General features: G+C 33.8%; 2 protein-coding genes across 3 annotated transcripts in view; one reads left to right on the forward strand and one right to left on the reverse strand.

The window, feature by feature from the left end:
• The window catches only part of LOC145671396 (uncharacterized), a 56,032-nt gene extending 47,395 nt beyond the window's left edge, over positions 1–8,637 (forward strand). The window contains exon 3 of the mRNA XM_081740519.1: positions 6,135–8,637. Within this exon, the coding sequence (XP_081596645.1) occupies positions 6,135–7,263 (1,129 nt within the window). The 3' untranslated portion in view covers positions 7,264–8,637. The remainder of the gene's footprint in view (positions 1–6,134) is intronic.
• A 7,174-nt stretch (positions 8,638–15,811) lies between these two features.
• LOC145671397 (uncharacterized) overlaps positions 15,812–27,440 on the reverse strand; it is a 31,568-nt gene continuing 19,939 nt past the window's right edge. The window contains exon 3 of one of the 2 annotated variants that reach the window (XM_081740522.1): positions 15,812–16,523. In XM_081740522.1, the coding sequence (XP_081596648.1) occupies positions 16,439–16,523 (85 nt within the window). In that variant the 3' untranslated portion in view covers positions 15,812–16,438. Of the gene's footprint in view, positions 16,524–19,962; positions 20,428–27,440 lie in introns of those variants that run through there. The other variant, XM_081740523.1, reaches the window with a different exon arrangement.

Below are 27,440 nucleotides of genomic sequence, written 5' to 3' on the forward strand. Positions count from 1 at the left end.
AGAAACGTAACGTCTACCAGAAGTAGATAAGTACCCAGAACCACTGCGCTTACTATCCGAAGCAATTTCCTCTCCCATTACTTCATCACTACCGATCACAGCATTATGATCCTCAACTGCATCTTCAATTTTGCTTTCACTTCCAACTTCTTCACTATAATTTGGATCATCGCACGAATCATTACTATCATAAAAGCTTTTGGCAAAATCCTCGAGTTCTGTAAGAGCACGTTTTCTTGACATTTCAGTATTGGATAACTCGCTCGCAACACATTCACTGATATTATTACGCGATACGACACACAAAAGAAACAATATTCAACTACAGAATATTAGCACTAAAGCTACGAAAACACTGCAATGCTATAAATCAAAACATCTAACGCGCAGGTTGTTCAAAATATTAGTTCTCTTTTCAGTACTGAAAAATCACCGACCACGTATTTTTTCGGATTGTTTTGTCCACGCAGAGAAGCACATTTCACAATATAATTGGCTGTCGGTTCGACGAACCCCTTCCCCTTGGTATCGTAAGCGTTAAGCCAACAACTTTCATTTATGTGTAAAATCATTTGTAGTACAGTATATCGTAAGAGCTGTCGGAAGTGGCTTAGAATGATACTACAGCGTCTTGTAAGATAGAAATAATTAATGACTACTTTAAAACAGGGATGCAAATAACCATTCGCCCGGGGCGAGTGTTTAATATCATATCGTTGGTAAGTAAATTATTTCTATTGTAAGATGGGGGCTAGTAGCTATTTTGTTGGGCGAGTAAAATTTTGTTGCTTATTTGCATCCCTGCTTTAAAAGAAATCTAAGGGTAGCAACCAAATTTGTACTTCTTTGCCGTGTATATCTAATAGTACAATTCCTTCTACAGCACATACGCAAAACTATTTACCGATGCTGTTTCTCCTGTGTTGTGTTTTGAGCTTAACTCTGTAGCTGTTCTGTTTAAGGGAATATTCTGTACGTTCCCGTTTCATTGTAGCACCACATTTAACAAGGATATGGTTCTTCTTTCATGCAAATGGTAATTTTTCTCCTCATACATGCAATCCGGTGCCAAGTCTGTGGTCCTAACTACATACTTATATCACTCCTCACTAGTTTTGCCATTATCTATGACAAGATAATTGAGATTCAATACAATTAGCACAGGTTCTTCTTTTTTAATGTCTGAAGATTTATCAAGTTCTCTACATCAAAGACTGTAAGGGCTTGGCAAAGATGTCTTTACATGCTTAAAGATCAGTCCTCAATGGATATTTTTAAATCTTTTAAATAAATCTTATTTTTTACGTAGTAAATTCTATAGAGATCACTTTATTCCTAAATGGCAACGCTTTATGAAATACTCTCCCCTTTTATGAAATAATCTTAGCGTAAGTGCACTTAATATTATAAGATTATATTTCTTACAATTCTTATTGTTTTTCTAGGTAAATAGACGTATTTTGTTCACTTCTTCACACTATCTTCCTAACTGAAATTTGGAGGACTGAACTAGATTCTACTATTTGCCTACAAAAGAAAAAAAACTACTAGGCATAATCGTTTAATGTTAAGTGCACCTCATGGAAATATTTAGTTCTAAATGGAGGGTGGATGTTCACGTAGGGTAGCCCGAAAAAATTATAGTAAACTATCTAAGGATGTTAACAGATGAAATATTAGATATCTTATTTCAAAAGATTGAAAATATTCATTGAAGATAAGCTTTGACCATATGAAGAATTCTTTGTTGAATATATCATAACCCCCTACGATCCTAATAACAGAAGCTCAATACGTATTAAGAAGTACTTATGTCATTTTCCTCAACAATACAAAAAAGAAAGTTTCCAATACTTTTATTCATAAATGTATTCCATTATCTCTAATTATATTCAAGTTTCATCTGCTCAAATGCAAGAATAAGGGGCGCGGTGGCTCAGTGGAAGAGCGTTCACCTCCGGTGCTTGGGGTCCCTGGTTCGATCCCAGCTCGCGCCGTTTTGACTTTGTAGTGGAATAAAAAAACTAATTTACTTTAAACCTGGTAAATTTTCGACGTGCTAGATAATCGTCAGTTGCACTTCAAAAATGTTTTAGATATAAATATATTTTATTTTATTTTAAGATTTTCTCACTGACTGTGCATAAATCTCCCTTCTCGAATATCAATAGTCTTCAGACATTTCCTACCTTTCTAGAGTTAAATTTTGATGTCCTTTCTATTAGCTCAATCCACAAAATCTTCAGGGTTGTTTCCAGTTCTAGTATTCTTACAAACCGTCTATGATTATAAAATATTTAGCGAAATATATAGTCATGTTGGTGATCTGTCTTTCCAAGCAGACGATAATTAATAATAGTTCATATAATGCACTAATAATTAAAAGTAATGTAAGTTAATAACAATCACTGGTGATTTTATTTTAAAATTACAGCTTATTTGTGGCATTGCAATCTCAATTCTTAATCCATTATCACGCATAATTTCACTGCAGTCGTAATTTTTTTGTAGATTTAAAGAAATCAGGCCTAATTGCTTTACATAACTAGGAGTCATAAAGATTTTTGGTCATAGGTACAAATTCTTCGAACTTCATGGAGCTATGGACTTAGCTCCTCGAAATATATGTATTAATCATGCATATATTGTTCATTTGTCCAATCTCTGCTATCGTAGTTTTCGTAACTACGCATTCAGGATAATACTAGTTTGCTTTCCATATCCTTCCGTACAAACACTGAACGCTGAAGGATTCCAGTAACTTCTTCTTACAAGCAATAGTGCATTTATATTTCGCATTTCAAGCATTCTTACATACAATTTGTTTTTAATTGTTTTATATTTTACCTTTTTTGAGAAACACAGTAAGACGGTAGATTCAGTCTTAGCTTGTCCTTCTGTGTTACTAGAGAAGCAATAAAAAAAAATAAGATTGATGTTAGCAACTAGGGCCATTTTTTAAGAATGTAACGTTTCATAGCAACAATCAATCTGTTACATAGGTTTAGTGTAGCAAATTTGCATAGTAGATGTCAATTAATTGCACTAGACTTATACCAAGTAATATGAATGCATAAATATAAAATTTTCTACTGAAATATGTTTATTCGTAGATAGTTACAAAAATCCACATGTCTTCTGTGTATATACAGTATTCGATAGTTGTATATACCAAGTAATGCACACTTCTAAGAGTTGACGATTTTCAAACTTCATAATTTGTATTGTATTCTACGTAATGTATTGAATAAAAGTCTGAAATGTTTACCAGTTCTGATCGCTGTTGTGTTATCACTTTCACATAAATTGACGTTGATATGATTATAACAGACTTCCAAAGAATCAATATAACTGTATCAACTCAAGGAACATTCTTCCCTGTTTTTAGACAGCACAATAATCACTATACTTCAAGTTCTAATAAATGGATGACTCGAACGTATTAAGTATCTCGCTTTATCTTATATATACTTAAACTGCATTTTATCCTTTTATGTATACACTAAATTTCCACTCCTGTTTTAATAATACAGTTTTCTCAGAAATGAAATCTACAAGAAATGTGTCATAATTCATCTAGGTAACTCGTAATACCTTACGATGATTTTTTTTTATTTCGTTGATTTATTTCCTGTTTCGAATATTAATTCTTTTCTAGCATCTAGACTATATCAGGCCACGCTATTTGCCAACCAAGAAGGAGGTGGTAATTTTTGTTTGCAACTTAATGATTGTTAAGTAAGCTGAAAGTTTTGATAAGATCTGTTCTAGTTAATGTTCTTATTAATTCGTATAATTATTTATATAATAGTTCTCGTATAAAATGTATTTCAAAAGAAGGTTTTATTCATGTTACATTGTTATAGGTTTAGTGTAGCGAATTTGCATATTATGTGCAAATTTTTAAATTAAACTTATACTAATTTGAATGCATAAATATAAAATTTTCTACTGAAATGTGTTTATTCGTAGTTACAAAAATCATAAACGTGATAGGTTTAGTGTAGTGAATTTGCATAATATGTGCCAATTCTTACACTAAACTTATACTAAGTAATATGAATGCATAAATATAAAATTTTGTACTGAAATGTGTTTATTCTTAGATAGTTACAAAAATCATAAACATGAATGTGGAATAAATAGTTGAGAGTTCAGATATACATTTCAGTATAGTCACCTTCAAATAGAAACTCTGCCTATCGCTATTTAAGAGTGATTATGCCTCTACAATGAACGTGTAATAGAATTCACGTAGAATGTTATCTATGGCAAGCATGACGTCATAATCGATCTCAAATGATGATGTAACTTTTTTCTCGTGTTAAGAAACATGCGCAGACCAAAAATTCAAGACAGAGCAAATGAGGTGGATGAGGCACAAATCTAAAACCCCAGTTCTAATTTGATTAACTGGTTATGACCGTCTTGTGCTTCGGAAGATTGTTCTAGTGGACAAGAATTTTCTTAAGCTTATTACGACACCTTTGCCGCATATTATCGGTTGGAGACTTGCTTGATATTTCTTAGTTAAGTTTCCCTTTCAGAAAATAATCTACCGTGACCGCCCTTCCTCAATACTAGAAAACGTTAACTATCATCTTGCCGAGAACAGTTTTAGCTATCCACAGATGTGGCAATGAGACACGCTTTTACTACTTAGAGCTTCATTTTTACTCAAGGTGTTAACGATGAAGCTGTCTTATATACTTTTTTGTTAATTAAGTCAGTACGGAAAGTGTTCTTGGTTTTAAAAAAAATAAAGCTACTTTATTGTGCATAAAAAGAGACACTATTGCTTTATGTAGTAACTGGATCAGTAAGAATGTATTGTGGCCCTAAGTCCTTCTAACGAAAATATGCAATATAGCTCGTACCTTCAGTTTCTTCATTTAAAATACACTTGTTACACTTTCATTCATTTCATACAGAAACAGAAAAGAGGCAGAAATAATTATGAACACCGGTATGATATTTATAATGGCTAAACAACCATGTCTTGAAATTTATATATTTCCAGTTATAAAGTTTCGTAGTTCAGCTCAGAAATTGTTAAAATTTTCAGGTTAACAATATACGGGGGTCACCTACAACATAAACTTCGATGAATTGTAAATTGAAAAACTAACATCAAAAAAATATTTTTTAATTGTAGTTTTAGTGTTACTTAACCTACTTTACAACATATACATCATCTTTGTTGTGGCATTTGGCACAACATGGCACTAACTTTTGTAAGCGTGAATCAAAGAATTCAGCCACCAGGGCTGGAACAAGGATTTCACAGCAACCTGCCATCCAGTTGCACTCTAAAAAGCTGAAAGGAATGATAAATTGTATTCCAATCATATTAATTCTGGGTGGCTTCCGTGAGTTGCTGTGTGTGGACAGGCATTATAATGTATTAACGATATTCGTCTGCTGGGCATTCCACGTATTTGTTCAGAATCGCTCTTCTCAGTTGTCGGAAAATCTTACAATATTCTTCGGGACTAATGGTTTCTCCCTGGAGTAAGAATTGAATTGGCATCGTTCCATGTCAGCCCCAGTATACCATTCAGCACTATTTGTGTGTTCCTAGAAGAGGAAGAAGTGAATGAGCAGAGCAACCTGTCTGCCCCGTAAGACCTTGGGCATTTTTCGGGTGAACATAGTTTCAGAATTTTATTGTATGTTGGCAGTGTATATACTGTTTCTTCGTTGCTGACATCACGAAAACATATATGTTTCTTCTGTATTTAAGACGCAATCGAGAAAGTCGTCAATCTTGGTGGTGACGCAGCGGGATGGTCAAGTTGTACACTAAACGCATCCTATTGTGCTCCACTGACAGTTCTGGAACCTATCATGCATCTGAAGATATATCTTTCAAAAGGAAACACAAGATATGCCATAATTAACATGAAAGTTTTGACATTGTAAACTGCCGGATTTCCAAAATGGTCCAAAATAGTTAGATATATACTAACATTCTATGGTTTTTCAGACAACGGCAAAAGTACGTAGAAAACAAAGATTGTAAGAAATGATTGTGAGCTGGTTAAAATATATAAAATCAGGTAATTTAAATCTTTAATATGAACAACAGAATAATAAATATTGTAATTCTAATCTTTTCTACTGTCTTTCTTTAGAAAACATCTTGGACAGGAAATGAATTTATTAATTGGGAGAAATAGTAATACTTCCAAAACATATGGAGAAACCTCCTTTCATGAAAATGATTTTGAGGAAAAGATATCAGCACACAAAAATACTTCATCGCGTGTCTCCAAGAAATACAGCTGCAAATACAATGGAAAAGCGTTTACTGAACTAGATGCGCTAAAATCTCATTTGCAGTCTCACAAGGATAAATCTTATTTTTGTAATCTGTGTTGTATAACTTTTAAGACTAAAGATGCCTTGAAAAACCATATGTTAATACATACAGGTGAGAGAGCTTATTTATGTGACACATGTGGTAAAGCGCTTAAGCTAAAAGCCGACTTGGATTCCCATATGATATCACATAGATATGATTCACCATATGTTTGTGATGAATGTGGTCGAATGTTCAAGCGTAAACGCTACTTGAAAACACATTTACTAGCCCATTATACTCAGAATGGTAATCCTTGCGCACAGTCATCATCACTGATTTCAAAATCCAAAGTTTTGTTTTCTTGTAACGATTGCAGTCGATCATTTAGTTTCAAAGAGAACTTGAAACGTCATACAGTGATACACGATTGCATAAAACCCTATTCTTGTCATGAGTGTGGTCGGTCATTCAAATGGAACAGACATTTGACAATCCATATGATTACCCACACAAATGATACACCCTATTCCTGTAACGAGTGTGGTCATTCATTTAGAACCAAAGAGAGACTAACAGAACATCTGTTTTCGCACACAGGTGAAATGCCATACTCTTGTCTTGAATGTGGTGAGTCTTTCAATACAAAATATAAGTTAAAGAAACACTCGGTGAGTCATACCGGTAAGATGCCGTATCATTGCGAAAAATGTGGTCGGTCATTTATACTGATAAGTCATTTAAAAAATCATTTGATAAGACATAGTGATGACAGGCTCTTTTCTTGCAACAAATGTGCTCGTTCTTTCAAACGTAAGCAATACTTGGAATATCACTTAGTGTCAGAACACGAAAGAAAATATTCTTATATTTGTGATGAATGCGGTATGTCGTTTCGTTTAAGGCCTACTTTGTATAGTCATATCTTGTACAGTCACATCAAACGAAGAAGCTTTCTGTGAAGATTGTAATCAGCTGTTTACTGTGAAATCACATTTGGAGACACATCAATTTTTGCTTATAACACAATACGGGGTTACTGGCCTGTTTGTAAAACTGTAAACTGTAAAGAGAAAGTTTCAACTCCCATTATAAAATTGAACCGTAAGCATCACTTTCAACTTCACTTAGTCAGAGCACGAAAATAACTATTCTTATAGTTGTGATAAGTGAGGTATGTCTTTTTGTTTAAAACCTATATTGTATAAGCATATATTGTACAGCCACATCGATCGAAGAAACAGGTTTTTGTGAAGAATGTACTGTGCTGCTCAATACAAAATCACATTTTAAACAAATTCGTGTTTCTTTCTAGCTGTAATAATGCACAGGTGTAAAAAATGAAAAGCCACCTGCACAGACATTTGTTATCCCACGGAAATGTGAAGCACTATTCCTGTAAAGAATGTGTCGTCGGTCAGTTATACAGATAAGTAATCTAAAAAATCATATGATAAACACTGTGATGACAAGCTCTTTTCTTGCAAACAATGGGCTCGTTCTTGCAACAAATAACTATTATTACAGTTGTGATAAATGTGATACGTCTTTTCGTTTAAAACCTATATTGTATAGACATATATTGTACAGCCACATCGATCGAGGAAATTAATTTTTGAGGAATGCAATGAGTTTCTCACTACAAAATCACATTTTAAACACATCCATGTTTGCTTATAGCTGTCATGATGCACAGATGTAAAAAATGTGCTTAGGAATTTAAAATGAAAAGCCACCTAAATAGACATTTTTTACGCCACGGAAATGTGAAGCATTATTCCTGTAAAAAATGTGTTTATACATATGGAAACAATTTCAGTTCAATGTCACACCTGTGAACTCATTTAAAGTCGTCACCACGTTCTTCCGAATATGGACGTTCATTGCATTCAGAAAGTATTGGAAATGCGTCAGTAAAGTTCTAGCTTTTCATAATTCAAAGCAATGGTGAAATTGTCAGTTAATCAGTTTCTCGCACTAATGCAAAATAGAATTGCGAAGGTTTTTATCATTACATAGTATAAATTTCAAATTAAGTATGATGCGCTGTTGACAACTGTACATAATACTGTGGTCACTCGTGTCTGTGGGTTCTGTGGGGGTACTCCAGCATCCTCTTATTGAGCTGAGCGAAGCGAAGCTCTTATACTCGGGTTAGCCGTTTGGTTGTCCGCGAACTCCTCCTAGACCGTTTGGCCGATCTCAACCAAACTTAGCACGCTGATAGAGTATGTCGTGCTGAGTGACAACATAGGTCGAAATCAAAAATCCGATGTACCATCGAGGAATAATCACCGAAAAATGCTTCCTCCTAGACCGTTTGGCCGATCTCAACCAAACTTAGCACGCTGATAGAGTATGTCGTGCTGAGTGACAACATAGGTCGAAATCAAAAATCCGATGTACCACCGAGGAATAATCACCGAAAAACGCTTCCTGATTACGTAGTTTAAGCTCGCTCAGCTCATTTCATTGCAATCGGGTATATCCATTCCATTCCTAGTGCTATTATTGCACTAGTTATTCCATTGTCATTTATTGCCTTGCTCATACGGCTCTATTAGCCTAATAGGGTGTGATTGTTGCGTTAAGAGAAACACTTGATTTCATATGTTGTGATCACGATATAAAACGCACGTGGTTCCGGATTTGCTTTCTCCTGGGATAGCATTTAACGCACTACGATAGTTCGAGTGACTTACATATCAATGTCTCATGTATCCTCGGTGATGAAATGAAACTAAAGCTACAAACAAACGAACAATGGTATGACGTCATGATGAATTATTCATAAGGAGCTTAAGAGAAGCCCCTTTCCGCTCCAGGATATTGTCTAAATTTTGTATTCAACGTTTGCTCTAAAAGTACTCAAGTTGAAAACGCATTTTTAAAGAAGCTTTACTAACACCGAAGAAAATTCATCTAAGGACAAAATGTATATCTGTAAGGATTCTGCTAAATTTCGAAATTTTGTACATCCGCCATCTTAACGCTAGGAGGCAATTCTGCAAGTAGTTTTAGAGCTTGCTAGGCATCACTAATAGCTTGACCATCTGTTCTGTGTAGAACGTTGCATGCAATGCGAGGACAATTATACCAACAAACGTTAATTTTGGAATTAAGTAATTCCGAATTGGGCGTCTAAAGAGTCCTGGGAAGTTGACTTACAAAATATACCTTTATATTATATCTGTGTAAGATTTACAGGATAAATTATTCCGATAGCAGAGTACTGGACATGGCGGTCGTTCAGGCAGACTTACAATGCAGCGACAACTAGTATAACCTGGTAGGTAAGTCCCTCATCCAATTACAGAAACATTAAATGTTTGATTGGGAGCACGTCTTTTCCTACTTTGTATGGTCCGATTATCCCTGACTGATACTTGTTCATTGTCGGTAGTTGTCTTTGTTCTGAGGGAGACTGCAGTAGTCAGGCGAGTGGAAGATGCTGATATTCAGCAAAAGAATGAGTTTGTCCTCACATGCTTGGCCATACGAGTGATAATAAACGTGCAGTATATTTAAATATTCAATGTGTGTTTGGATACGCCAAAACAACACTGAGAAATGACATTTATGTGTCATTATACGCAGTAGGAGGTTGACTAGTGTATCATACAATCATAACATCATTAATTATAATCTCAGCATTTCTTTGAATGTTGCTGATGGCATCTTTGAATACTATAAAGCTCGTCCCCATAGACCTAGTGCAACCATATAACTTCTGCCTATACCCTATATTTGCTAGGTTTCGAGTTCTCGGTAATATCGAGGGCATTAGGTGACGATAGGACGCCATTTGATTGCCAAAAAGGATTCGTCAACAAGTCATCTAGTTTCATCAAGGTAAAAGAGATCATAAGATTAAAAACCCACATGGAAAATCTTATTTATGCATAAGTTTACCTTCCAAATGCTTGCTTGTGTGGTTTTTGGAACTTTTAAAGATGCGATTAATATGAATAATGATTATTTTAGAACATCCTGCGCAACACTTTTGGGTTGTTAACTAGATACCATGTTGGAATAAGTACCGTGTACTATCTCCTACTTCTTTTGTACCACCTTAGGAACATAGTCATGAAATTATACACCGTTCTTTAAAATGAAAATTTCAAGATACATGTCAGAATACCACAGATTGTCGATATTTATATACAATATATCATTCTTGTGACCCCAATATGAGAAATCGTTTATAGAAAAGTGTTAAATGTGTGAGCTTACGTTTAGTGCCATTTTAAGGATTAAACCGAGTGTTAATGAACTATACCGACAAACTCTAAGAGTCGATTTCGCATATCAGAATTAGAGAAAAGCTTCATGTGGATCTGTGAGAAAAAGTGCTTCACTATTCTGAACAAGCTAAATTTCAACAACAGCAATTTCGATTCGAGAAACTGGAGTAGCAGTACATATAAAACAAGTCATATATACGCAATCCAAAAATGCGTATTTCGTCAACGCGCAATGAGAATACAAGGGGTTTCCTACAGGCTATAATTGTCAGAGATACTCTCAACAGAATTTTCAGAGTTTCTAACTCCAAGGTGAGTTCAAAGTAGGAGAAATGGTACGTGCGATATTTTGTTTCACAATTGTGGGTGAAAAAAGTGATACATGCCTTGGCAAAATATACCGCAGCACCCCATAAAATGCGCGAGACCTATCTCCTAAACTGTCGGCAAATGTTAGACGAATTGTTAAGTGAACAAATATTGTTCTATTTTTCGGGATATCGTTTATTAAAATAGAAAGTAAGATTATATATTCATGTTTAAACTATAGGAATGCAAATTTGTAATAATTTACGAAAAGTGGTTTAGTGACTGCTATGTTCTTTTTGTAATATGCACCACAGTTATTAATTTTACGTCAAATATAGCAAAAGTAACGTACGAAAAATGTCATGAACAGTTTACAATTTATGTTAGATTTCAAATTGTAATGCATATTTTATAGTGTAACTTCATCATTTAATCAGTTGTGTATGAAACTTATTCCTTTTTTATTTGCGATGAATTTCGTAACACAGGTGAGTAAAATATCCGAGTTTTGTATAAGACTTTACAATCCAAATTCGCCACTAAACACGTAAATAGTATGTAAGGCGCCACTAAACACGTGAATAGCACAGGTCCTTATAACATGTATTTCTTATTTCAGTATATACTTTTAAGGGTTAAATTTAGGATACTAAGATCAGTGGGGAAGGGTATTTGACCCATAACATTACCTTCAATACAAAAAAATGTATACATCTCTAATAGAGACATCGTTGTTACTGAAAAAAGAACTACCTTACAAAATATTTTTCCTGAAATGATATATTCAGGATTATCGGCAATAGAAAACAAATGTGAAACGTAAATTCTAAAGAGAATGCTGCTTTACGTTGCAAGAACTTCAGATTTAATTCCGTTCTCATTTTGATGTGTTCAAAATAATCCTTCAATTTTTAGCAGAATCCCTAATTATGTAATAGGCAAAAGGGGAGTTCTGATACTGTTATCTTGATACCTACAAGGCACCAGGAATATATTATTTACAGATTTTATGCATCTTTGTGTGATATTACAATCTTATTTCCGTGTTGAGACCTAATTTTCCAAATATTTCTTATTTTTTCCTTCAAGTACTTGTGATATACCGACATTTCTTAATTGTGTAACCACAAGTATTTAAAACAAACATAAAGGAAACGCTTAATTTGGGTCAAATTCTACTCTGATTGTGGCTATTACACTTCCAGAAAGAAATTTATATATCTTTGCTCTAGAAATTTTTTGTGAATTTCTGAAGGTGCAAAAATATGCGATACATAGTTTTCCTTGCCAAACTTTCGTACTATTTATAGGTATTACTTGCATTGCAATGTAATTTTCAAGGCAAGAAGTTCAATACTGGTGAATAAGTATTTAAATGCTATTCTAGTTTTCATAAGATCAATTACAAGCAAGAATTTAGTCCAAGAATATACTATTTGAACTACATTAACGAACTTTTCTTTGGTGCTTACATGTTTGAGAGCTGATTTGTTTTGTATTATAAAGAGAAAAAACACAATTCTTTATTTGACAAGAAATTGGTAAGCTACCGAAATGTGTACAGAAATGATGGTATCATTTGTTACATGTTCTTACTAGTCGTAACCTATAAGTTATATGAAAAGGTAAGATTTTTTTATTAGCCACAATAGCAGTACATGATTATAACTAAGTACAATAAAAGAATTCTTCTAGTGACTACTTTGTGTTAGAGTTTAGTTCAATATGCGGTTTTTGCTCTATTACGAAGGCTGTAAAAGTTTCGTTTTTACTAATTCTGTACCAGGTTTTGATTATGTCAACCTGTAGTTGTGCGAAATTGAAAATAAAAAAAAACTTAGATACTGAAATACATATATATATATATATATATATATATATATATATATATATATCAATTTCCTCTGCGTTGTGGTGAAAGACTAAATATTTCAATATGTGCTCTGGTTTCAAAATATGCATATTGGTGAAAAATTAAATTACTACTGCAAAGTGCAAAAATTAACATTTTTAACATGTGCAAGTCATTAGAAATTAGAAATTACCCATACGACTAGGTGGTTTGAGCATACGAAAAGTATCTGATTTGAGCTTTCCTGCTTTTTTGTCTTCATGTCATGGAGCAGTTTCACTCGTCTCCAACATTTTACATAACACAGTTGATGAAGTGAAAATTGCACATTTGACAGAGGCACTAGAGATATGGAAAGACACTTATAACGAAATTCCAGAGACAAAAGGAGTACAAAGGAAATGGGATGACATATTATTAAATCAGATAAGAGAAAGGTAAATAGTTTCAGAAAATCCTATTGATACAGCCCGTCTTAAAGCGCTTCATAAGAAAGAGTCCGGAGCATGGTTGCAAGCTACACCCTCAAAAAACATAGGAACATTTATGGAAAATAATATCTTTCAAATAAGTGTAGCCTTACGCTTTGGCATAAATATATGTCATGAATTCATGTGTGTATGTCAGAATCAAATGGACGCTAAAGGTCTTCATGCTTTGAGTTGCATCAGAAGCAGTGGGAGATTTTCACGCCACGGAGAACTAAACCAAATATTAAAGCGAACTCTCGCCAGCATAGACGTTCCTAGCATTTTGGAACCAACAGGAATGTTACGGGATGATGGCAAAAGATCAGACGGAATTACTTTAATTACCTGGAAAAGAGGCCAAAGTCTAGTGTGGGATGTTACATGCGTAGACACTTTCGCACCCTCATACATAACATTAACCAGCGAGGAGGCAGGAAGTGCAGCCGAGGCAGCTAGTAAACGAAAGCATTCGAAATATTCAAAATTAAAAGATCATCATTTTTTCATTGCCTTTGCTACTGAAACCATGGGTGTTTTTAGTAAAGAAACAAGTAAATTTTTGGCAAATTTGGGGTCAGCTTTAATTAATAAATCAGGTGACCCTAGAAGCAAACATTTCTTGTACCAACGGGTAAACCTTGCCATTCAAAGAGGCAACGCAATAAGTCTTTTAAATTCATTCCCATTTACACACAAAATGGATGAAATTTTTTATTTAAAATAAATCCTAAAATATTTTGAAAAAAAAATTACCGTATTGTAAGTTTGGTTTAGAATTGTCAAGAATTATACATGAGAAGCTCAAAATAGTACACGTGTGCAAGATGTTCAACATGTACCGTTAAAAAATTTAACTTCTGCATTTCTATTGGCATGTTAGATCATTTATTTGAAAAAGCTGTTATACAGAATTATGTACTCATAAACTGCTGTTAATTGTTTGTGAAGTCTGGTTAAATCAAAACAGTTTCAGGTTTTAGACTAAGCTTCTTTTTGAATTTATTCCAAAATGTAAATTTTGATGTATTCTTATTTTTCTTGTGATTTAATATGTTCAATATATGTTTGAAAAACTAATGAAATCTTTTTGTCATATTTGCAAGCTCAGTTCAGGTAATTGAAAGAATAGAAAAAGGAACAATGTAAGAATACACCCACAATTTATTCAGTAATTATCCTTCCAAACTTTGAGGATTGCTATCTGAAGTAGTATCAAATGTTATTATACAGTTGTAATAAAGTTAATTAGTAGCACTGAAAATGCTCAGTGAAAAATATAAAACAGTAAAATCAGTTCAATAAAGAAGTATACATATTGTTAACATACGATAATGTAATGGTAAGCAGAGTTCATGTACGTCAATATGAGCTCAACTAATGTTATGGAATCAGATAACGATTTAAGTTTATAGGACTAAAGATCCTATAAATTATACTGGATTCTTGGGAGCTGAAATGTGTTTCCTCACAAATGACAGTTTGAGTTGGTTTCAAAAGGATGGAGTGCGTATCTAATTGAACGATTAGTCTGCTTGCAGTGTGAGTGAAAGTTTGTTTTAGTCCAGTAATGGCTAAGTAGGGGTGTATTATTCTATAAATTATTCCTATAATAATGATGTTAACCTGAGAAGTTTAAATAAAGCTAAATGGCAAATCTATTGCTTATGTATTACTAAGCGTTATGTAGTGTAAATTTCTAATTGTATACACGTAACTAGTTATTTTTTACATATTACTATTAAAAATTATATTTGGCCACGATATTACGCTTTTATAATATTGGTACACTATTAAGCAAAACCTATCCTTACTCTGTGTCAAGACACAGTTAAACCAAGAACTATTATTCAACAGTGTTTACTAGAATAATTGAAGTTATTTTTTTTTTTCTTCCCTTTAAAGCTTATAGGTATCTCCAAGTTAATCCATAGAAGAGCGCATAGTTCGTTAATACTGAAGATATAGACTTCCTTCTCTTATGCAAAATCTTTCATTTTTTCACAGAGTAATATTAACATATAGAGCCTGTCTTAGCAATCCACCATTTCACATCCGGTTATGATCTATATGATAACTACCTCTTGGGATGATTACCAAACAAAGTTCATTCCATTGTACAAAATTAGTTCAAGGTGTGCAAGGATATATTTTTCATTCTTGTTCGGGTACTTTCCTTAGGGCACCTTACGAGAAAGTCCAAATACAAAATAGTCCATTTTCTGTACTTGCGCTGAAGGCTTTCACTGGGATGTTAGTGAAGGAAATATCAGGATTCTGATCTAAGCTTCCATCCGCTAGTGATATCTAAACTGTGTAACTGGACGATTTATGCTGTTGCAGTTTTACCAGCTTGATATCTGCCGTATCCAGTGTGAAAGTTTCTATGTGGTGAATACCTCTAAATAATATAATCCTGAAAACACTCAGTTTAGGTTTTCACGTTGATGGGCTCGCAACATAAATTTCATTGTTTCTATAACAATCCGCACATAACCATCAAGGCACATCGATAATTTAACAGTGAACTGACAAAGGAAATTGCTTCGTTCATTCTTATTGGCACTGTTACTTAAAAGAAATAAGAAAAAGTATACTATGAATCAGTTTTCGTTATATATTTACCTAACTAATTCCGTTTATAATCTTACGAACATACACTAAACATATTTCATTTCTATTTTCCAAATGGCTGCAAATTTAAATAATAAATTCTAAACAGCAACATTCAAATTCACGAAAATGGCTTTAATTTTTAAATTTGGAATTCTTCATGTTCCATAATAATTTATTATGAACTTCCTTTCTTTTATCTCCCAATGATTTGGCCCTAAGATACCTGACAGCTTGCAAACCATATCCACATATTTCTTATTGACGTGAGCGTTAAATCCAGTGGACCCTAAATTCGAACCACCTCTTCATTTGTCCTTACCCTCTGTCATTATGTTTTCTTCTACATTATATGATTGTTTTCTATCTATGCTTTGAGACCACAACTAAGGTTTAGAGTGGTTTTTACCCTTAAACCCGCACCATTCCCGAAATAAAAAAAAAATACGTGTCGATTGTTTTTCGATGTTCTACAACTATGCAAATTTTCATTCAAATCGTCAGTTATACTTCCGTAAGTCTTCTTCTTGGTGATATCGTGCACTGCTTCCAAACCATGGGATGTAACATGTTCCTGGAAATACCTTCCTTTGTACTCACATTTGGATTTTTCCACAAAATTGCCTGTTTATGATGAACATAGGAAATGGTTCTACCAGAAAATTGAAACATTCCAGTAGAAGAATGGAACAAAAGCATGCTTCCTGAGTATTCTTGCTCTGACATTAGAGGTACTTCTGCAGAGAAATACAAAATGATCACAATTCTTATTTCCGTAGAAATTTGTATAGATGTTTGTTTATGTAAGTAAAATGTATTGTCTATATAACAAAATGTCATCCAACTGCACAATATAAGGGGTATGTATTAGAAGAGAACGGAATTCACATATCAATTAATACTTCTAACTTATATATAATCATGTTTCCAACTAAAGGGTGTTACGTAGAAATGTGAAGTCTTCTACTTGTATAATAAAATGCCTTTCTCATGTTTGTGTAACAAATGTGATATGACTGTACAATGAAAATAGTACTTGTTAGGATTAATTGGACTTCACGATTTAACACCTCTAACTTAGCTAAAATCACGAGTTATCTGCTAAAGAACATAACATGATCACAATTTTTTCTGTTAGCAGCTTTCTATTCGTTATCTCTCACTGGTCTGCGTTTACCTACGTGTCAAAATTTGCCAACACTGACATTTTTATGTGTAGTTGCTCAAGTCTGCGTTTACGTCAAATATACCCAGTGACTACGATGTAAATTTCTGCTCAGGTGTAAAATAATGCATGATTTGTGATAAAAATTTTCTTCTGTTAATAGACATTTGACAGACGATTTACCTTATAGTCAGAAAGCATCATCTTTCAGACTAGGATTCGCAACCACGTTGTAAAGCCTTGTTTCCGTTTTCGGTTTTGCATAAACACAATCGTGTGCCTATTTATGGTAATATCCAAGTCTATAACAATTACATATGGATATATCTTCCAAGTCCGATTTTAGTCTGTCACTTTAACACATGCAAGGTACACATGGTTCGAACTGCACTTAAAATTTGTGGCCCGAAGACAGTTATGATAGAAGTACGGTAGGTGATGGAGTATCCGGACGAATATTACGAACTTTATCTTTTGATAAGAATATATTTCTTTCTAGACATCTTATGTTAATAGTGTGAAATGTCCGGGTTGGATTCTTGCCTTCCGCTCTATAAATAAGTTTTCAAACTGTTTAATATGCTACCGGCATGATTTCAACATCCACTTCGGCCTAGAAATACTTCGTGATTACGTCATTCTCACGGAACATTTTTCAAACAATTTCATATCATATACAAACAGTTGTGAAAAATCATTATCAGCCATATTCATAAACGTTCTCACGTGTGGTTAGCTTCGTACTAAAAGATTGACGAACGCATGATGCTATTTCCTGAAGTATTGGAGATGTTACCCACGATTTATATCGAAAGAAAGCGGCCTGAACTATTATCCAGGATTGCCCAAACACATCAGAGGAAAACATAAATTGCCGTATAGTTCTCTATCACCCGATTCATCCTAATGTCTTTGGACAACCCTTCAGAATAGTCGTAACTCGTCTTTTCTTTATATAAATCGTAGAAATCATCGTCAATGTTTTACGAAATACAGAAGTTAGCATCACGCCTTGGTCAAACTTTTAGTATGACGTAAATCAAGTGTGAAAATATCTCTGAATACTGCTGGAGATGTTGAAGTTCAATGTTCTCCGATGGAAAACCTTGTTTTGAATTTACACCACTTTGCATCCAAGTCGTCCATATGTTCTTCATTCTCTCGTGAGAGTTCATGACACCAAAATTGACGAAACGTTATAAAGGCAGATAGAACAGGTTTAAGCGCAGCTATGTGACATGAAAGATTTTATTGATAATGACACCACGTAGAAAACAGAGTCTATAACCTTTTTCTCCTTAATTCGTTATTTCATAGCATATGATCGGTTGGGTTTGATATTTCTTTTGATCATCAAAGCATCAAGCGAATCGTTTGACTTACCTTGCGTGGGCCAAAGTTTGCGAATTGGACTCGAATTCAAGCAAAATGGAGAGCCCCGACATTCGAGATTTTCCTTTCCGCTCGTATGTAGGGGCTACCCCGCACTAATTTTGACGCTTTAATTATTCGCATGTCGACATAGCCCCGCTTGTATGATTTAGTTGACAACTTCTGCCATTTTTGGCCGACTATTTAACTCCTTACATACCGATTTCATTGATAGTGGTAGCGAATATTTAGATAATGATAGTTTGAGTGAAGAAAGTAGTGGTGATAAATCTTCCGATTATAATGAAAATGATGACCAAGTGACAGGTGATGTGTTGACAAGGGACAATTGGACTCCCTATGGTAATAATGATGCAGATTTTCCAAAAATACCCTTTAAAGCAAATTCCGGGTATAAACCACCAGTTGTTGGAAGGCCAACTACAGAAATTGAATTTTTTCAATTATTTTTAGTGACACTTTGCTTGAGAAAATTACAAATAAAACAAACAAGTATGCTAAGTCTAAGATACAAATGCCACTACAAAGAAAGGTTCACTTGGCATGTCATGACAGTTCCTGAACTGAAGGCATTTTTGGGTGTAATACTAAATAAGGCACTAAATCCTAAACCAAACATACAAGATTACTTTTCAGAGGAATGGTTGGACAAATGTTCATTTTATAAGGACCTTTTCAACCACGATAGTTTTTTTTTTAATTTTTTGGATGCTTCACTTGTGCCCCCCAGCACCTCAGATGCAACAAGGTGTTCCTGCAAGGGGTTCAAAGATAATAAACATTGTGGAACATCTTGACAACAAGTTTAGGGAATTTTTTGTGCCAGGACAAAATGTAAGCATCGATGAAAGTAGAGTGGGCTTCAAAGGGAGAATAGTTTTTAAGTGCTACAATCCACAGAAGCAATCAAATGAAGGCTACCAGTATTTGTATTGGCCGACTCAAGTACTGGGTATATCTCAAAATAAATCCGAGCTGTACAGCTTGCTGTGTCAAAACAAATTCGAGGGGAAAGGGTTAATCAGCTGTTCGTAAGAACATAAAGATTGGTGCGTATGTAATTGTAGAGTCCTTCGGTACCACATTCTAAATTATTCGTAGCTGGTTAGAAAAGATATAGATGTTACTATTCCGTGTCTCACTAGCATTTAAGAGGACACAAATGTACCTTGCACTTTAGATTAGTCTGTAAGCCCCTCCAGCTCTACCCTGGCTGTGTCCGTCATGCAATAACACCGATTCTTTATTGCATGACGGACCAGCACAAAGAAAATCCAGAGACGCCAACAAAATTTACGTATCACAATTACCACTTCTAGCTTGCTACATCCAAAGTACAAGCAGATTTATGTTTCCGTGGTCCTTCATGCAACGGTATGGTATTCAGTTATAACGAGAACTTCTACGTTACACATTAAACTTAGTACTTAAACACGCCTTTTTGGTTACATGCATACTTAAATTATATTGTTTTTCATCCATATGGAAACAGTTAACATGCAAATACATATAAATTCAAAGAAAACACACACACACACACACATATATATATATATATATATATATATATATATATATATATATATATATATATATATATATATATATAAATTTGACCAAATATCAATATATGCTCAACACAATAATCATTTTTTGTATGTATATATTTTTATGAGGTCCTGTACTAAACGAAGTTGTCGCGAACGATTCACAGTTTATTTATGGAGTTTCAAACACTTTCCATTTGTATTACTTATCTTGGTTATAATAGTCCACATCCGTCCGCTGCTCCTCCAGAAAAGGATATTATATATTATATTATAGGTGAACAGCTCTGCTTTACTAGTTTAATTTTCTCCTTTTGTGTTATTTTCACTACAAACACATCACATACATATATATGTCTTTTTAAAAAAATAATCCATTTTGCATTCTCAGTAGATAATTTTACTAATTCATCGTATCAACTTTCAAAAATTAACTATGTTATACACAGATCAGCATACGCTATGATGATTCTTCAGCATCTTGGATCCGAATGACCCACTCTTTCTGCTAGTCTCTCCTTCCCACCAAAAGGCTTCCTGTTAGAAAACGCAATGATTAAAAATAACCATGAAAACCTGTACATAGGAATGCACTGAGAGGAAATTCAGTCTCTACGCTACATTTCAGCACCATATTTAGAGAAGCGAGAGTGTTTTGACTCCGCAGGAGCCACACACATACACATATTCCTTTGATTGCGAAGAGAAAAATTCTTGGAATTGTTTTTACACGAGATTCATTTAAAAAGTTAGAAATTTTCTCAACTAATGTCCTATGAGTTGGGCTCTACGGTTATACAATTTAACAGAAAATACTAATAGCTAAGTTAATTGTATGTTCAGTTCTAGATAGTTCGAAAGACCCGGGTCTCGAACTCGTAACGATTCTATTTCTAGTCGGAAGCAAGATTCACATATGATTGCGATGATTTATCTTACTGTAATGACATAATGGATAATTAAGTTAAATGAAAATTATGTATTTGTTGTCCTAGGCGGCTAAATAATCAGAATATTAAGGTAAAAGGTCAAAATAAGCAAGTAAAATAACATTAATCTTAGGCAAAATCAAAGAAGGCAGATTATTGACTTATTCATCATCGACTACTTGTTAGCCTTATTCACTAACATTAATACTTCATGTCTTACATCTTTGCATTATTGTAAGTTCTCACCGTATAATGTAGCACTTCCACCCTCGTACAATGGTTTCCTCCATCAGTCTTTGCAGAGACCGGCTATTACATGTTCTAAGTAATGATAGTCTTCCTCTTGAGAGACTGTTGGATACTTACAGTGGCTTTCTTATCTTCATTATCTATAGCTTTCATATAAGCTTCTTGGGTACTGTGTGCTTTAATAGCATAAACAACCGCCGAGGTCTTCGCAGGGTCGAAAACTTTTTCATAGTCAATAAACGCAATTCATAAGCCTAATTCATATTTGTTTCACCATTCTATCAGTTTCCCCTTCACTTACATGATCTACTGTGTTACACACTTCAAAATGCAAGGTTCCTTCAAATAGCTAAGTTTAATAGGAGCATCGATACTTTCGAGAAAAAAAAAAAAAAAAGAACCTTTCAAATATCAGGAAAAATATTTATAGGCCAGCTACACTTCAAACAATTTTGTTACTTTTCACCAACTGACTTGAAAATAATATGTTTGACATAATTTATCACAAATAATAATGATGTTTACTTGGCGTGAAATTACAAATTAACTAAAACTGGTTAGATTATTTCTGAAATACTTTGACATAAAATGAGGTATAACACTTAAATTGGCTCTCACTTCCTACTGGTTAAAGCTAAATTGAAACAACTTCGTCAATTCATTATAGATGAAAAACAAATAGAACTTAATTCTGAAACACTAGGAAAACATTTCAACCATGGATGATGTTCATTGAGCTGTTATGGCAATGAAGGTATTTCATTTATTTTCTTAATTTCCCATAGTAACGGAAACCGGATTTTTCACGAACTGAGTATATTGTCAATTAATCCTTATTTTAAAAACCTTTTGGAAGCTTTTTACACATTCTTAATATTGACCTATCAGCTTGACATGTCCATGATCTTCCATTACTTTATGTCCCTTTTTATGTAGTACATGAGCATGACACTTCCCCATTCCTAGAAAACTCTATCGCTTTGTCATTTTGTGTAAAGCTATGCTTGAATTTGCCGGTTCTTGTTCAGTTTATTATGTCTAGTAAATTGACGTGCTGACACCTTTCCTTGTTTCATGCTTCTTGTCGAATTCATCTTTCTATTGCAGCACTGTATCTGTTCGCTTTCTTTCACTTCTATTGCACTTCGCCTGAAAATATCTGTCTTAGAATAGTTAAACCTCCTTCAGTACATTTTTCACGCTTTTTAGTAGTTGTGCAATCTTCTATTATCAGCATTCGATCTACTTCGCTTTATTGCTTATTGCCTTCCATGTCGTTTTTAAGACCAATGTTGTATTCAGTGTTTCTTACGAGATTGCTGTTAAACTTTTCTGCATGTTCTGCAATGCGTTTTCATATTGCTTTGCAAAGTACCACATACTATATTATAAATGTTGCCTTGTCACTATTATCTTCCTTTTCATCAGATGTAGGGATTATATCCTCATTCCCCTTTTCCGTAATTATTCGTACCTTATATGTATCCATCAGAATGTTTAAGACCTCCCTGTTAATTTCTAAAATGCTCATGCTCTCTTCGAATGTAGCAAAAATAAATCAGACTCAGTTAAAATACGTTACGCTGCTTTTGGACAATCTTCATTTCTACATACGTTCCTGTCGCTCTAGCATCTTTCTAATTCTCACATGAGAATCTTACAACATATTACCTCGATTGTTAAGTTATGTGTTGAATGTGTTCACAATATTTCAGTCTTCAACCATATATCTTCTTTTTGACATGACGTAGTCCTTCGACTTGGATGTTGCCATCTCCATTGTTTGTAAGACTTATTCTAGAGGGAAATCCATAACTTAAACCTTCTCACCTTCTGTGAATTCTACAAAATTTAAAATGATTTAGACTTAATTTCAAATTATGCTTAGTTACTTGTGCTACGTTTGTGAAGAATTGCGCCATTCAGATTTTTTCTTTCTTATCAGTAAAATGAACGGTATCAAAAATTAGGTGCCGATGTTGGCTTGACGTCGAGTTAAAATCGTCATTTGAAACTTGTGTTCTCAACTGAAATAAATTTGTGTTTCAGGGGAAGACAATGATATGTTACATTTCCTAACTTCCAAGTGAACTGGAAAAGAAAGTTTAACATTTCCCTGTAATGCAATGACATATACCAAAGTTTCCCCTGCCATCTACAGGTACATTTCCCAAATTAAATTGCTTACATGTAATGCAGTCCGAACCCAACACTTTCCACTTAATAACTTAATTTAACCAAAAGTAGCGCTTAACAATGTCTTCGTCCAAGCCGTTCAAATATTAAACGAAATTGAGTGGTGATGCTTTCTTAATAGACAAGTGAAAATTGTCACTTTTCAAAAGATTTCAGAACTTCCCAATTATGTTTAGTCTGTTAAGTTATGTTTGTACTGCATTGTGCCTCGGATATTTCTACAAGTAAGAATGAACGATAATCAAAAATTAGTTACTGATTCTGGCTTAATGTAAAGTGAAAATCTTCATTACATAAAATTTATTCCATAACGATTGTGCTATTTTTCTACTGAACTATGTCGTTAAAATTTGTATTTGTCCTGTCGACCGGAATAAAATATAAGCAACATAAGTGGCGAGGTTGGCCTGACAGTTAAGTAAAATTACCGCTATTCAAAATATTTCAAAACTAATTTTAAATTAGACTTCAAAAATTGTTCACTGTTTGTGCTGGAGTGTGACGTTAAAACTTTCTCATGTTTTTAATCCAAATAAATAGGAGAAATAATTTGGTTACTCTGTAGCTAGAAGCTCCTTACTCACTGAAATGAATAAGAAAAATGACTATATCTAGATAGACTGTTAAAAGAGGCCCATTTCCCGAGTTTCTCTTTTTTGTGTGTGCGTTTTCAAATCTGGTCATTCCACCCTAGTACGGTGTTTTCCGGTCTTTATCACTTTTCTGCATACCTACTGTGCATCTTAAAATCCTACGTCACACTATTTTAAAAAATAACATATAAGAAGCGATAAAATGAGCTCCTCTTTCCGTTTGTCATTCATGTCTGTCTGGGATACGAAATTCAGAGACGGAAATGTAGGATCACGCCTAAGTATCCTATTATTATGTGCATGGTATCCTGGTATGCGCACTTTTATGTATCGAAATATCTAGCAAATTAAATTGTTGATAACTTTGACTTTCTTTCGAAAATCTATTCTTCTACCGTTACCACGGCATCGAAATTTAGTCAGTTGTGAAGACTCCGTCGTATGTTGTAGGTTCACTGCTGATAAGCTGTTGAGAATGAAAATTATCCTAATATTATGTAAATTATTATAAACAGAAATTTCCGGCGGTTTATATTGTTACCAGTTTTGATTTCGTTACGGCCCTTAAATCTATTAACTCGAGCATTATCATGTCAAGGAGAGTTGATTATTTATCAACAATTCTGTGAATGATAGACAATTTAATATACAATTCGCTCCTTCGATAGTAGCCTGATCCGCTTGTTAAAACTAACAAAAGATTACTTTGTATTATGGGTCGTAAAGAAACATTTGGTACGGAACTGCAACGCCTGGCTGTCAAATAAATAAAAAAATAATAATTATTGTTATCATTTTGAGAGATGTAAATAATACACATTTATATAAATCATGCATTACATTCTGTAATAGGGATCAGTATTATTGGTTAGTTCCAATGTCCTAACTTTATTTTGCCGAACACTAGTTGTTCTGTTGTGGCGCAGCTTTTGGAAATAGCTGTTTCTGTGTCATGAAGAACATGTTAAGAATTGCTGAAAAAAAGCTGAAAGGGATTTGAGACGAATATTTCAGCACTGGACCACAGAAAACTTCACATGCTCTGCCCAGCAAATAGCTATAGTTTAAACAATTTTGTTACTTTTCAACGACTGACTTGAAAATAATGTTTGACACAATTTATAACAAATAATAATGATGTTTACTTGGCGCGTTAAATTACAAATTAACTAATACTGGTATAGAGTATTTCTGAAATGCCTTGACTCACATAATATGTTGTATAACACTTAAATTAATTCTCACTGCCTACAGGTTAAAGTTAAATTGAAACTTAATTAGCAAAATGCATTACAAATGAATAACAATTACTAGAATTTAATTTTGAAAAACTAGGATAATATTTTAACCATGGACGATTTTTAGTGAGCTATTACGGTAACGAAGGTATTTCATTTATTATTTTCTTCATTTCCCATAGTAACGGAAACCGGATTTTTCATGAACAACTGAGCATATTGTCATTTAATCAGTATTTCAAAATCCTTATTGAAGCTCTGAAATCAGTTTCATTTTTATAAGTGGCGTGAATATTGTACACCATGAGTTTTAACGATTAAAAAAGCTTTTCTCGATTTTGTCGAAAGCTAAGCATGAAGGATTAGGCCAACCTATACCCACATTATTTTGTTCAGGTCACCTAGATTTATCGGTGTCACATCTTCGGACATTTTTTCGTTAAACGCTAATGTTTTAGAATTTCTTCCGGTTGTAGTACAAACGAAAATTTATTAACATTTATCTTTTGATTATCGTTTATTCTTTTCTTATAAAGATGATAAATTTTTAAAAGCTACGATTCGGCACTTAATACCAATCAATTGAGCTTAATCTGTGTACAAAATTAACCCTGACTAATCAACGCCTAGGCCAAATAGCTTAACACTTAAAATTTTGAGAGTAGATAGAATTTGTGAAGTTCTTGAAGATTCAACGAGCAACGGGCAAATAGGCAGGCAATTATTAAACTAAATTCCCAATATTTCTGAATTCTGAGTTACAAACATGAAATTTCCTATATGGACGCCCAATTTACAAACATAATCCATTTATTTATTTCCCTAGAAGGGAACAAAAAAAACCTAGAAGATTAAGTCTGGGATAACAATTGTTATAACAAGTTGATCATATGTCGAAATTTCTTAAGGTTAGATACATGAAATTCGGTATTTAGATTTCCCATTTAAAATAAACTAAAGACGTGTTCAAGCGCTTTTTAATATTTCACCAAGAAGGCGAAAAATGTGCGAAGAAAAAGGATGGGACTTAAAATTGTATGAGTCCTATAACTTAAAATCCCTGAGGATAACAATTGGCATTTAGACTTTTAATTTAAGCAGACACGATTTTTAGCGTTTTTGATCTTTCCCTTACAAGGGAATAAAATGGGGGAAGCAAAAGTGTAGGCGTTGCAATTTTATAAAAAGATGGTCATATATCGAAATCCCTTAAGAGTAAAAACATGTTAGTTATTTAAAAATTGGTATATACACATCTTACTCAAAATAAGTAGGCTTAGTCCTATGTGACGGCGTGTCCGGCAAACCTGCTTTCAACGAAAGAAGAAAGCAATTATTATTATTTTTTAACAATACATAAAATTGATTTCGAGGTTGTTAATCCTCATCAGCAAAATATGGATCAACCATCTGAATAAATTTTTGAATTTACTTTCATTCAAACTCACCGAAGATTCCAACAAGAGAGATGGAAAAAGAACACGAACACGTTTTGAACGCAAATGAATTGATTGTGAGTGTAAATTAAACTCTCAGTTAGTAATACATTTTGTAATGAGCCTAATGGAACTAAGGACTACTATCAAACTTCAAAGCTTCCTTTACACAAGACACAAGAAAAGGAAACAATCTTGGTTTGTGGGTTTAAAAGTTGTCTAACAGATGTAAAACACAAATGAAGTGTGTTACTTGCAAACAAAAGCACTGGGTGGTAATGTGTACTGAGTTACCATTCAAACGAAACGGAAAAGGGGAAGGAAAGCCCAAAACTATTAAATTTAATCAGTGTTGCACGGAAATTGTGATGCTATGATCTTCATCTGTAGTGCTGGAAGCCAATAGTAAAAAGGGCACTGAAAGGCTCAGGTTCTCAACCAATAAACATTTTTCTAGTACTGCTAAGGACGCCCACTATAAACCAGCAAAAACGACAAAGGTAACACACGAATTATTCGGTGTGGTTTTTTGAAAAAGCCTAATTGTTACAAAATTCTGCCTTTTTATATGAGTACTGAAGTGAGTGCAAAGCAATGTTTATAAACAAACTGAAGAAATGTTGGAACACTTACTTGGAACACTTTGCCAAGAGGATGTGAGTTAAGGAGGTAAAAAATAAAATTTCTACATCATGAATGAGAGGAGTTAAAAGCTAGCATGCTTTGGTTTGACCCTAATTTAAAGACGAGTTCTAAAATATTAGAAAAGGACGAATTCCAATAGACGTAGCCAAGGACTTGAAAGTTGAAATTACTCGACGAAGTGTCTATAAAAAGAAGTTTGATTATTTTTCTGTTACTACTGATCTTGTCTATGTTTATGTTTAAAAACCGGTTCACTATTTATTC

This window comes from Thermobia domestica, chromosome 15 (genome assembly GCF_964235325.1).
Source record: "Thermobia domestica chromosome 15, izTheDome1.hap1.1, whole genome shotgun sequence".
NCBI classification, from domain to species: Eukaryota; Metazoa; Arthropoda; class Insecta; order Zygentoma; family Lepismatidae; genus Thermobia; species Thermobia domestica.